The sequence below is a fragment of the Pteronotus mesoamericanus genome, unplaced genomic scaffold (assembly GCF_021234165.1).
Source record: "Pteronotus mesoamericanus isolate MK-2021 breed Mesoamerican mustached bat unplaced genomic scaffold, CSHL_Meso_final contig_317, whole genome shotgun sequence".
NCBI classification, from domain to species: domain Eukaryota; kingdom Metazoa; phylum Chordata; class Mammalia; order Chiroptera; family Mormoopidae; genus Pteronotus; species Pteronotus mesoamericanus.
In genome coordinates, this window is record NW_026555133.1 from 4,095,540 (window position 1) to 4,108,881 (window position 13,342).

Sequence of the window (13,342 nt, forward strand, 5' to 3'; positions counted from 1 at the left end):
AGGTGTTCAGCTGTGGGCATAGCAGACCCACCTTAGATCTCAGCTGGTGAATCCCAGACTTTAAATATTGGAAAATGAGGTGCCTGGAGGGAGTCACCTGGTAATTAGGCTCAGAACCAAGAATCCAATATTTAAAGTGCCTGGGCCCCCAGGTGTGGCCAGAGAACATGTCTCCAGGGTGGTGCTCAGAAGGAAGGCTTGTCTCACCCTCCCCCTACCCGCTATGTCTTCCCATCCTGATCTATAGGCTCCTTGGGTTTGGCCTGTGGGGCTGAGCCCTTGACCTAGGAAGCTGGGCATGGCTCTCAGGCCACTTGCTCCCTGTATACCCTCCATCTCCTCACCCTGCAGGGTGGACGAGGTGAACTGGACCACCTGGAACACCAACGTGGGCATCATCAATGAAGACCCGGGCAATTGTGAGGGCATCAAGCGCACCCTGAGCTTCTCCCTGCGCTCAAGCAGAGGTGAGGTGTGAGGGGAGGGCTGCTGAGGCATGCCGGCCAGGCGAAGCCTTGGCTGCCCCCATTCCTCGTAGGCCTTCCTCACCCCACAGCCTGGGCGCTGGCACGGCCCCAAGAGTCATCCACCCTCATACACTCGTCAGGGGCACTTCTTTGTTCTCTCCCACACTCCCGCACAGCTGACTGCTCCACACTGGCCGTGCACACGGCCCTGCCAGCACCCCGGCCCAGGCACCTGTCCTCAGTGCCCCGGAGGGAGCAGCTCAGCCCACAGGCAGCCACCTGGACTGCTGACCTCGTTGTGTGCTCTCCGTCTCCTTTGCCCTCACACCCAGTGTCAGCACTCAGCCCTGTGAGGCTCGTGGACACACACAGGGCCATGTGAACACTCATGTTGTGTGGCAGGCAGAGGAGGGAAGAATGGGAAGGGTAAAGGGTGCACCTCGGGCTGAAAAGCCCTACAGAAAACAGTCCTTTAACAATTAGTGGTAAACATTTCACAGTAGACATTAAATTAAAGGTCTGAATTAAGATATTTACTTAAAACGGAAGATAACTTACTTTATATTGAATACAGTTTGAGTTATACAACTCCTAATTCTTTGTTCTTAGTTTTTTAAAAATTGTGGGATATATATGATATATACCTATCATATATGTCATACATATGATATATATCATATATACACATATACATGATATCTGGGATATATATGTGTAGGATATCCATATATCATAAAATCTGCCATTGTAACTATTTTTAAAGTATACACTTATGTGTTATTAATTATATCTACAATGTTATGCAACCATCACCACTATTTTCAGAACTTTTTCATTGTTCAGACAGAAACTTTATACTCATTAAGCAATTACTCCTTATTTACACCCCACCCTCCTCCCTGGTAACCTCTTTTCTACTTTCTGTCTCAATGAGTTTGCCTATTCTAATTACCTCATATAGGTGGAATTACTCAATATATGTCCTTTTGTGCCTGGCTCAATAATGCTCCATTGCATGCATGTGGTATATAGCATATTATATTTATCCATTCATCTGTTGGTTGACATTAAGATTGTTCCCACCTTTTTGGCTATTGTGAATAATGCTATGAATATTGTTGTATAAGTTTTCTTTGAATCCTTGCTTTCAGTTATTTTGTGTAGGAGTGGAATTTCTGGATTATATAATAATTCTATGTTTATCTTTTTGAGGAACTGCTAAACTATTTTCCAAAGCAACTACATCATTTTACATTCCCACCAGCAATGCATGAGGATTCCATATCCTTACCAACATTTGTTATTTTTTTTTAAATGATAGCCATCCTAATGGATATGAAATAGTATCTCATTGCAGTTTTGATTTACATTTCCCTAATGAGTAATGAATTTGAACATCTTTTCATGTTCTTATTTTCCATTTATAGATTTTTTTTTGAGAAATGACAATTGAAGCCCTTTGCCCATTTTAAAATTTGTATTTTGTTGTTGAGTTATAAGATTCTTTAATTATTCAAGATATTAATAGTTTATCACATATATGATTTGCAAATATTTTCTCCTATTCTGTAAGTTGCCTTTCTACTCTCTCAATGGAGTCCTTTGATGTACAAAAGCTTTAAATTTTGACAAAACCCAACTTACCTATCTTTTTCTTTTGCTGACTGTTATTTTGATGTCGTGTCCAAGAAACTATTGCCAAACCCAATGCCATAGGGACTTAGTTCTTGTTATATCAATTAGCCTACCATAAAATTGGTTTCATCGTATGTTGTTTTACTTCAAGTCACAGAACCCTATTGATAATCATGTTAAGTGAGGACTTAATGTATAGATCAGTTTTCTATCAGACTTTGTTTACCTGAAATATCAAGTTCATCTTTATATTTGAAGGATATTTTCACTGGATATAGAATTCTGGATTAACAGTTTTTTTTTCCTTTTCAAAATTAGAATACTTTAACTATGTTTCTCTTCTGTCTTCTGGCCTCCATTGTTTCTGATGAAAAGTCACCCATTATTTGCAATGTTATTCTCCTGTCTGTAATGTATCTTTTTACTGCTGGCTGTTTTTAAAATATTCTTTTCATTTTTGTTTTTCAGCAGTTTGACTAAGATGTGCTTAGGTATGGTTCTCTTTGGTCTTATTTTCCTTGGGGTTTGCTGAGATTCTTGGATCTGTCCATCAATATGTTTCATCATAATGGGGAAGTAACTATATATATTTTGCTTTTTTCTTGCCGTCTTCTACTTTTGGGACTCTCATTACATGTATGTTAGACCCTTGATATTGTCCCATAGGTGTTTGAGGATTTGTTCATTTTTTTCTCAATTTTTTTTCTGTTTCTTAAACATAATGATGTCTATTGATCTGTCTTCACGTTCACTGACCCTTTCCTCAGCCATCTTCAAACTGCTATTGAACCATTCAGTGACTATTGCATTCCAAATATTGTGCTATTTGGTTTTAGAATTTCTATTTGGTTCTTTTTTAATAATTTCCATTTCTCTTCTGAGATTCCTTAGCTGTCCCCTTATTAAAACCATATTTTCCTTTGGTTCTTTCAACATATTTATACAGGGTAGGGAAAAAGTAGGTTTACAATTGTGAGTACGTGAAACACAGAGTTTATTCTTGTATTATTATTTATTAATGATTGTATTATTCCATACAAACAACTGTAAACCTTCTTTTTCCCAACCCTGTAACAGCTGCTTTAAATTCTCAGTCTGGTAAATTCAACGTCTGGGCCATCTGGAGGTCGGTTTCTATTGATTTCTTTTTCCCCTTGACTGTGAGTCATTCTCCCCTGTTTCTTTTCATATCCAGTAACCTAATTGTATACTGGGTACTGTGGATAATATGTTGTAAAGACTCATGATTGCATTTTTGTTCTAGTTGGCAGTTCAGTTACTGATGAATCACATTGAATTTGCATAGGGTTAGTTTTAAGCTTTATTATGGTAGATCTGTGGGTACTCCAAGGTATTTGCCAATCCCATAACGCTTGTGGGACTCAGCCTCCGAACCTTCCACTGAGGAGCTTGTCAGGGATTGGTTTTAGGCTTTGTTGAGTGAGTCCTGAGTAGACGTTACTCTGGGTCATGTAGAGTATATAAGGCACTTCTGGTATTTTAGCTTAAGGTGGAGAAAGGGTGTTAGGAGGTCTCTCCATTCTGGCTGGGCTGGACCTCCAGTATCCCTTAGGATGCTCAGCTCCTGGCATCTCTGTTCCCCTTGCAACTGCACAGCAGCGCTCTCTGTTGGGACTAATGCTTGTGCAAGCACAGCCCGGCTCTCAGCCAAGGACTTACGGACCTCCATGCCCAAGTTCCCTTCCTCCTCTTCTCCTGTGCCCTGTCCCACAGGTGCTACTGCTTCAGCTCAGAGGCACTGCCACGCTCTGCTTGGACTCCAGCTCACTGTACCATAGTCAGAGAACTTGTCTCTAAACAAAACACCAGGGCAATCACGAGGCTCACCTTGTGAATTTCATTTCTCTCAGCAATTGCGGTTTTTCACTGCCTGTTGTCCGATGACTGAAAACATAAGGCATGGATTTGCTGCGTGTATTTTGTCCAGTTTTATGGTTGTTTACAGCGGGATGGCTGGCACAGTAGCAGATACTCCATTAGAGCAGGAAGTGGAAATCTGTTTTACCAAGAGACTTACTTTTGCAAAAATACTCAAGGGCTTCACCAGTTTTCCCAAGGGCCTTCTGCAATCCTGTAATTTCTCCATGAGTCTCACTGGAAGCACTCCCTGTATCATTTCATAGTACCAATTGATGACCTCTTCTTCAATTGTTAACTGGTCTATTTGTCATAGAGGCATTTGAAGATGGCTTTGCATGTGATTTGAGCACTTTTCCAACATCACTTTTATTGATTTCATGACACCCTACATCTTTTACAAGATTTGCTCTTTCACTCTGCAGTTGATTTGCATTGTGTTTGCATCACATTATTGGTTGTTGACGACACTGCACAGTCACTGTGATATTAACAAAGATGCTCACCTGGTGACAGGGATGCATACATTCACGTTAATTGGGTTGGCGGTGGGGAATGGGGAGAGGTTCCCCGATTTTGTATTTTATTTACTAGCAAATATGTCCTGAGGGTTTTGCTTTCCCACACAACCTCATACCAGTGACACTCCAGTAGAAATAGTCAGATAGTCCAGATAATCCACAGTGCCTGTGATTGCGAAGTGGGGAGGGAATGCAGGAGAGAAAGACCAGGGGAGAAAAGCAGTCATAACTGAGCTGGGGGGAGCATATGAGGGGGTCTTGGCATCAGAACTATGGGATGTGGGCACTGGAGAACCCATACCTCCTTTGAGGGCCCTGGAGCTGGAGCTGGGCCAAGCAGTCCCTGAGGCTGAGTCTCCCTACCACGCAGTCAGCCAGAAGATGGGGCCCTCCTGCTTCTATGCCTGGGTTCCCTGCAGGATCATCTTTCAGCAATTGGTGCTTAGTGTCAAACTGGGGAGGGGGACCAGGCCAGTGGTAGCCTGTGGACCTGTGGGAAACACCAGGACCTGAAGCATTAAGCTGGAGTAGCTACAATAGGCTCAGCCTCCAACATTCCTGATGCCTTTGAGATGTGGCCGCTGTTGGACACCAGCAGAAGGGCCTGAGCTGTGGCCTCAGGGTGAGAGATGTGGCCAACCAGAGGGCTGATCAGGGCTCTGGCCATGGAAGGAGAGCACACACAGCTTTCCTGCCACTTCCTGTCTGCTATTTGTCTGAGGTGGCCGGGGCTGGAACTACAGGCCACATGTGAGATCCCTCTCCGAGGCCCAGTGTTACCATGATTCCCTTGGCATTGTTCCCAACCTGCTGTGCCCAGGTGGAACCTGAACGCCAAATCCCAATTCTTTGGCTGGTGTTCCTCACCCTACACCTGACCTCGTGTGGATCAGGGCAGGGGGCAGGCCCGCTCTCCTTCCCACGTGGGCAGGCAAGAAATGGAGGAGAGAGGCAAGCCATGGACTCTCATGAAGCCATAAGCAAGTCAGGGTGGGCACAGAGGAAAAGAATGTAAGGAGCAGCCAGAGAGGATGAGGCTCCTTGAGCAGCTGAGGGAAGAGGAAATGGTACCGATCCAGGTGCCTCAGGAAGCGCCAACATGCCTGGGCCCCCTTTAATCTGCAGATTGGTAAGACCAAATGATACATATTTATTATTGTTTTGCTGCACCCAAGGCAGTAATGATGTTTTACTGTTCAGTTGCAGGGAGACACTGGAAGAACTTTGCCCTGGTTCCCCTTTTAAGAGATGCAAGCGCTCGAGAAAGGCAGCCTGCTCAGCCCGAGGAGGTTCATCTGAAGCACTTTTCAGGGTCCCTCAAGCCAGAAGATGCTGAGGTCTTCAAGGATCCTGCTTTTGGGGAAAAGTGAAGGACCCCCATAGGGCACTCTCAACACTGTGGGCACTGTGGCTGGGGCCTGGTGGGGAACACCCGTGCCCTCCCAGCAGCCTGGCCCTGGCCCAGCCTGCGCCTGCCCAGACGCTTCCCTCGGCTGCACTGGACACACTGTGAGGAGTGGTGCTGGGGGCATGGGAAGGGAGAGTCACCCAACCTCACTGTCCCCAAGTGCATTTCCTAACAGGAAAGGATCTTGCTCTCAAGGTTTTATTGACTTTATTAAACATCACGAATGATAAGTCTTTTGGACAGATGAGATGCCCCTGTTTGTTTTTTTTAATTTTTATTTATTTATTTGTTTTTATATTACTGGGAGGAAAAGTAAATGAAGCCCAGGAAAACACCTTTTAGAACAAAGCGCTTCCTTTGATGTAAAATGCCAAGAGCTACTCTGTGTTGTGCTTACTCTGTCCCCTCTCCTGAGCGGCTGGGGGTGATGTCGTCTACTCCTCACAGAAGGTGGGGAGGCTGGCTGGCCCCTTTCCCGGCTCTGCCAGAATCAGGTTTCTCCCACAGTGACTTCATCCTTCCACGATACATTATAGTTCCTAAGATATTAGCTGTTAAATGAATGTAAAGAACCACATCCCAGCGCCACGTGACAAGACTTTTTTAGTGATCTTCTGTTTGTAGTGATCCTCGTCCTGCCCCCTGCAGTGGTACGTACTCCCCCCTCCACCTATCCTGTCATCCATCCAATAAACAAGCATGTATGTGGGTATGTCCTACCAAGTGTGAACTTTATACCGGGCACTGGGCTGGCACAGCTAATTGGCTCTGTGCAGTCTGTGTGTGAGTGCACATGCGTATGTGTGTTTTCTCTGTGTGCACAAGTACTGTCCCCTAGGGCTAGGGGCTTCTGTCGCCCTTTCCTTCTTGCCGAAAGGTGAGGCACGCCTTCATGCATACGCCTACCATGTGCAGCAAACCATGGGCCATGGGCCAAATCCGGCTTGCCACCTGTTTGTGTAAACAAACTTTTACTGGGACGCAGCACGGCCATTCATTTCTGTACTGTCTGTGACTGCTTTCACGCTACAGTGCAGAACTGAATAGCTGCAACAGAGACCGAATAGCCTGCAAAGCCTAAAATATTTATTCTCTGGCCCTTTGCATAAAAGTTTGCTGACTTCTGCTTTATTAAAGAGAACTCAACAGACAGTGCTCCAGAAATTGCTGTCCCAGATGTGGGAGAGGTTGTGTTAATGTCTGTGGAGTGTGGAATGAGCTGCCCAGAGTGGACCTGTTGGGTATTGGTTCATGAAAAGAGGGGTGATTTTAGCCGAGGCTGCAGCTTCAGCCCTATCGTGAGACGGGTATCGGGAGGAACCACTGGGACCCCCCCATACACTCTCCAGTGTCATATCTGCCTTCACACACGAGGCCCGACTGAGGAGCATGGGGGCCAGCCGCCGGGGTGTGCGGTGAGCCGTGGCCAGGCCATGGCAAGTGGGCGCAGAGGAGGAGTACTGACGGCCAGAACGCATGGAGCGTTCATACACAGCGCTCAATGTGCGCTGCCCTTCAAGCCTCCTAACAGCCTGCAGAAAGCTGTCATTAGCTCCATTTTACAGAAGAGAAAAATGAAGCTGGGACAGTTAGCAAAGTTACATGGTCTGTAAACAGCACTGCCCGGGCCAGAGCCCAGGCACCCGGACCCCAAAGGCTGGAACTGAACCGCGGAGCCGGGCTGCCTGGGAGAGCAGGGGCTGGGGCGTGCCAGCCCATCCCCGGGTCAGAGGGAGGCGTGAGAGCATCTCGAGTCCTGTTGTGGGCCTGGGGCCCCTTGCGTTACCTGCTGGCCTTCCTCAGAAAACGCTGTGTAGATGGGAGATAGCCACAAGTTCCTGCAGCCTGAATCAACTTCCGAACTGACTTAGAGCTGCACGGAATCTTGTGAGTGTTCTTCTGTGAAATGAAGGGTCGCAGCCTTTTGTGTGAACCTGGGCTGTTTAAGGAGGACACACCTGCAACTAGCTGGGCTTATTTATTTATTTAACCTATTGCTGCCTCTTTTAACATTTTTAATTTAATTAAACATTTTTTAAAAATTACAGTTTACATTCAATATTACTTTGTTAGTTTTAGGTGTATGGCATAGGTTAAGCAGTCGTAGACTTTAAAAGTGTTCCCCCGCCCCCAATATTTCTAGTACCCACCTGGGGCCATACATAGTTATCATGATATTATTGAGGATATTCCCTGCGCTGTGCTTTGTGTCCCTGTGACTGTTTTGTAACTGCTAGTCTGTACTTCTCAGTCCCTTCCCCTTTCTCGCCCAGTCCTCCAACCGCCCTCCCCTCTGGCAACCTCAGTCTGTTCTCTGTATCTATGAGTCTGTTTTTGTTTTGTTTGTTCCTGTTGCTGTCTCTTTATATCTCTGTCCCTGTGTGCCTCCTTCCATCACCTGGAGGCAGGATGAGCCAAAACCCAGAATCCCCACCCCAGAGGCTGCTCAGCTGTCTTTGCCCGAGGACAGCTGTGGCTGCCAGGGTGCAGAGGGACCCCCTCTCCTCACCACTGTCAAGTGGGCCAAAGGCTGCCGATGAAGCTCTGCCTGGTCCCCACCTTCCTCGCAGCACCAAGCAGGGTGTTACCTAGAGTGCGTCAGGGGGTCGGCCCTTCCCTGGCTGCACCTGCCCCACAGAGACCTCTTCTCTCATTTCTCCTTCTTGGGGGAATCTTGTGGACCTGCCTGGGGCCTGATGTCTGCAAGGCGTGGGAGGTGCGGGGAGGTGGGAGAAGAGACATCTGGTGTGTCACCTGCTGTGGGGCATATTACAGCCCACAGCAGATAGACACAGCACAGACAGATACTGCTGGCCGAGGCTTCTGCTTTGACTTCAGCCTGGGGAGTTGGGGGCATATTCAGGGTATATTGGCAAAGTCTAGGGGCTGCCTGATATTCAGGCCTCTGGGGAGTGGGACTGGGTCAGGAATAAGCCATGGCTGCCCTTTCCCCTCTCAGCCTGCATTCCACCCAAGGCCTCTGGCCCCATGTCCTTTGCTGTTTTGTTCCACAGGCACAGCCAGTTTGAAAGGTCCCTCCTGGGACCACACCTCTTTAAGCCCTACTTGAAAAGTCACTAGCAGAGAAGGAGCTGAGGTCACTAGTTACGGGAGCACACGGCGTGGGTCACGGCCGCACCAGGGAACACCAAGAAACAGGAGCTCGAGTGTGGGGGCAAGTTGTTAATCCTCCCAGGCTCCCAGCGGTGGGGCAGCTGTGAATGAGTGCTCAGGGGCGCCCACGTGCTGCTGGTGGAGGCCGAGCGGGCAAAGCTCCGCTCTGCGGGGCGACGAGGCTTGGAGAAGGAGGCAGGACTCCTGGCTCCACACCCCTGCTGCTGTGCCTTGTGGGCCCCAAACACAGGTCCGGAGTCCCACGGGGAAGCAGCAGCTGGCGTTGAGATGGACGGAGAGGCACTGCCTTCGGTATGAGGTGCTGGACCAGCCCAGCTGGGCAGTTCCCTCCCTGCCTGACCATGTGATGATGGCATCCTCAGCAGTGCCCTGTGCCCCTTGCCCTGTAAGACTGGGCCGGCACAACCCTTTGTTACAGGGATCCGGGCTGACTCAGTGGCCTGGGGTCACTCCGTGGGCTGCAGCTGGACTTGGCAGAGCACCTCTGATGCCCCACTGAGTTTCAGTGCCGCCCAAACTCATCACCAACTCCTTGAACATCCAGGGTCTCCGCCCTCCGAGTCCCTCTCCTGTGGAGACAGTCCTTCCTCCTTTCAAGTCCAGCCCAAATGCTTCCTCTTTCCTGAACCTGCCTCCCACCTCCCCGTTAGAGACACTTCCTCCCTCCTTGGCCTGAGTCCTTTTTGTCCTTACAATCAGCCAGGTGGCGTTAGGGTTTCATAGCTCCTTGGAAGAGGGAGACCACCTTCTCCATTTCTGAATCCCACGCTGGTCCTTGGTTTCCCAGCTCTGTCTGTCATCTTGGGCTGTCACCGTGTGTTGGATTAAACGGGCTGGAACTGCTGTTTCCATGTGTGTGGGGTTGGAGTCCATGTGTGTGGGGGCGGGGGGAGGGCATGGCTCTGAGCCTGCCTGGTGACGTGGCCCCTGCTCCCCACCATGGCAAAGGGGGTCCCCGTTCCTGCTTTCCAGGTGCAGTGCATGCCCTTTTTGCGGGGGGACATGAGGAGGCCCTTTTAACCGGCTTCAGCCTGGCCTCTGAGAAAATGTGCTGACACCAGGCAGAACACAAACACTGGAATTTGGCAGTGGCTTTGCCGTGAGGGCCCTGAGGCAGCCAGAAGCAAGCCAGGAGGGGCAATGAATTAACTAAGGCAGGGAGGGCTAGGCTTGATCCCAGAGTGGGTTTTAATGTGGAATTCGGGGCAGTGATGAGATTTTGACTTGTGTGCATGGGAACTTCGGGACCCCCTTGACTCTAATAGTAAAAACAATGCCCTACATCACCCACACCTGAGGCCTGCTGGCCCTGAAGCCAGGTTTCCTGTGCCTTCCTGGGCAAGGGCTGGCTGTCCCACGGCTGGCAGCTTGACCCTGCCTCCTGCCGCTCCCCAGGTCTGGCAGGTTGTGGTGATGAGGGACCAAGGGACTTGCCTCATGGCAGTCAGGGAAGTCCCTGCTGCATCAGTCACTGGCGCCTTCCCTGTCGGCCGAGAATTCCTGCTCCATCCCAGTCCCATCTTGCCTACCGGAACAGGTGTGTAATTCCTGAGTGACGTGGAGACAGGTAGGGCCGCACCAACCTTGCTCCGCCCCTTCACATCTGTGGCCTGAGTGTGGGGAGTGCACTGAGTCTTCCCTGATGCAAGTGTTCAGGGCAGTTGTTGGGAGAATGAATCAGCACAACAAAAACAGTAATAGCTAATAGCTGTCACCATTTATTGAGTACTTTCTGTCCTCTGGGCCTCATACTATGTGTTCTCCCATTTAATCTCCACAGCAACTAGTAACTTGGGAAGGTCGGTTTATGAGGCACATTTCACAGATGAGGAAACTGAGGCTGGAAGGAATGACTTGGCCGGAGCCATACAGTCAGAAATGGGCGAGGCTATCCGATACCGCGGTCTGTGGTGCATCATTTTAGAAGGAGCGTTGAATGGGGACTTCTGTCTCTGAGGAGACTGATCCCAGGCTTTGAAGGACTGATACCAAGTCTTGGGGTTGGCACCCTTGAGGCCACCCCGTCCAGCCCTCAGCTGTGGCCTTGCCTCCCAGGGGTCAGCATGTTCAGTAAGCCCTCCCACCAGCAGAGTCTCTGGCTCTTCACCGTGTCCTTGGGAAGTGGGCATTACGATTCCTATTTCTCAGTTGGGGAAACTGAGGCTTATGATGTGAAGCATCTAATACAAATGAGGGAAGAGTTGAGACTGGGACTTTGTCCTTGACACCTGCTGCTTCCTCACCTTCTCCTGGGTCAGGGTGAGGCTGCCATGTGGGCGTGAAGGTGACTCAGACACGGCATGTGGGTGGGCGGGTAGTGCAGCCGGCCGGTGGGTGTGGCCTGTCGGGTGCCCAGGGCAGGTGGCCCAGCCAGTTCTGCCTCTGAAGCCTCATTCCAGCCATCTCTCTGCCTGTGATGAGAGCCGCCTGCCGCCTCAGCCACAGTCCCACCGGGGGACCTTGGGCCCAGGACATTCGGTGATCTCCGAGCAAGGGCAGCCACTGCCACCTGGACCTCACCAGGTGAGTTGCCACACAGGCAGCTAGTGCGCTTTCAAAGCCCTGGAGGAGTCCAGGGAGAGCCTCTGAGGGTTGGGAAGGAGTGTGAGCCTCTAGCAGGGGAAGCAAAGCTCGAAACGTGCTCCTGGCCGTGGGGAGCATTGGAGAGCGCAGGTTCTGGTGGACCCAGGCACCCTTCCCTGAGGTTCGGGGATCTGGCAGAGGGAGAGCTCTCACTGCTGCCCAAGCTAGAGGTAAGGCCCCTGTCTTCCCAGCAGGACCCAGGGACGGGGCTCTCTCCAGGGCATGGGTGTGATAGGACTTCAGGATGGGGTGACGGAGCTCGAGAGCCTGAGAGGGACAGGGCCCAGGCATTTCGTAGGTGCGGGGCCAGCGGCGCAGGTCTCCTTCGTGGCCATGGGCCTTGTCCATCTCCCAGGAAGGGCCGCTCCTGTCAGTGTTAGTGCTTGGGAGGCGCAACCTCCTGCTTCCCAGGTGGAAGCTGCTGCGGAGAGAGGGATGCTGAGGCAACGAGCGAGTCCAGCGGGCGAGAACGCAGAGGTCACAGGATGACTCAGGGAGCTAATTACAGCTGCCGCAGTCCCAGGACAGGGTTCTCCTGCACCTCTTTTCCCTCGCCGCCCAGCTCCGCCCCGCACTCACGGGCCCAGGGAAGAGAGGGTGGAGCAGCCAGCCGGCATGCACAGAGACGGAAGGTCCTTGGGGCCATGTAGCCCATTTCTCAGGACAGAAACCAGAGGCCCAGGGAAGTGAGGGAGATGTGCCTTTCATCCCTCTTCTTTACTCTTGACCCTCGCGTTTGTGCATCTGGCCGTTAGGACCTTCTCTCACTGGGCTGCACCACCCTTTTGCCTTAGGCCCCTCCTCAGAGCTGCCTGCCTCCAGGTGCCTGTACTGGGGTTGGGGGGGGGGGGGTGAAGGCCCCAGCTGAATGACTCCTCCTCTCCCAAGTCGCTCCCTAGTGTGTGTAAGGAAGCTGTGACATTTCTAAATCTCCCTCCCGTCTGATGACAACCTGCTCCAGATACTTCCGCCAGGAAGCTTTCTTATTTGGGGCCAGATCAGCAGTGGCCCCAGCTCCACTTCCCCAACTGACCTCTTCTTACAGAAACCTGTCCCTTACTACCCGCCCCCCTTCCTCTGGGAACTCGGAGAACGTTCTCAGAGGGCTGCTCAAGCTGAGAATGGCCCCCCTCAACTTCAGAGTCACCTCCTGTCCATACAACTCTTACCCCTTGACTGTCTCCCCCTATATGGCCAGCCCACCCTTCCCCACGGCAGCCTCCCCCCGGCCTTCTGGCCTCTGGTGTCTCCATATCACACACAGCCTACTCTCTCTAAAGTGGCTGTCTCCTGTGTCCCCCGCTGCCCTGGGATCTGCCACAGCTCCTGCCTGGTGTTCTAGGCCCTCACGACCCGGCCCACCCTGCTCCCAAGCCTCTTGCCACCAGGGCTCCCCACGAACAGCCCAGGCTCTCCAGCCACTCCAGTTTCTGCCACTTGCTCAACTTTTTGAACCCCGGTCTTGGCTTAGGCTGTCCATCTGCTTGGATGACTCTTCCTCCCTCCGAGGGTACGTCAGCCCCTCGTTCCAGCATCTCCCTGCAGCCCAGCACAGGATCCAGCCATACTGAGCATCCCTAAAGCAGTTCTGGGCGGAGGACCTGCCTGTCCCTGGGGAAGGGGGCTCAGTCACTCTGATGATGAGTGTGTCAGGGGCAGAGACTGGCAGGGGGCTGAGGAATCCGAAAAGCAGAGGGGTCGAAACTGTGTTGTTA

At 50.8% G+C, this 13,342-nt stretch overlaps 1 protein-coding gene across 1 annotated transcript in view; it reads left to right on the plus strand.

Moving 5' to 3' along the window:
• Positions 1–5,871, plus strand: part of TRPV1 (transient receptor potential cation channel subfamily V member 1) — a 31,236-nt gene extending 25,365 nt beyond the window's left edge. Inside the window, exons 14-15 of the mRNA XM_054575647.1 lie at positions 352–467; positions 5,702–5,871. Of these exons, the coding sequence (XP_054431622.1) occupies positions 352–467; positions 5,702–5,871 (286 nt within the window). The remainder of the gene's footprint in view (positions 1–351; positions 468–5,701) is intronic.
• The last annotated feature ends 7,471 nt before the right edge of the window (positions 5,872–13,342 follow it).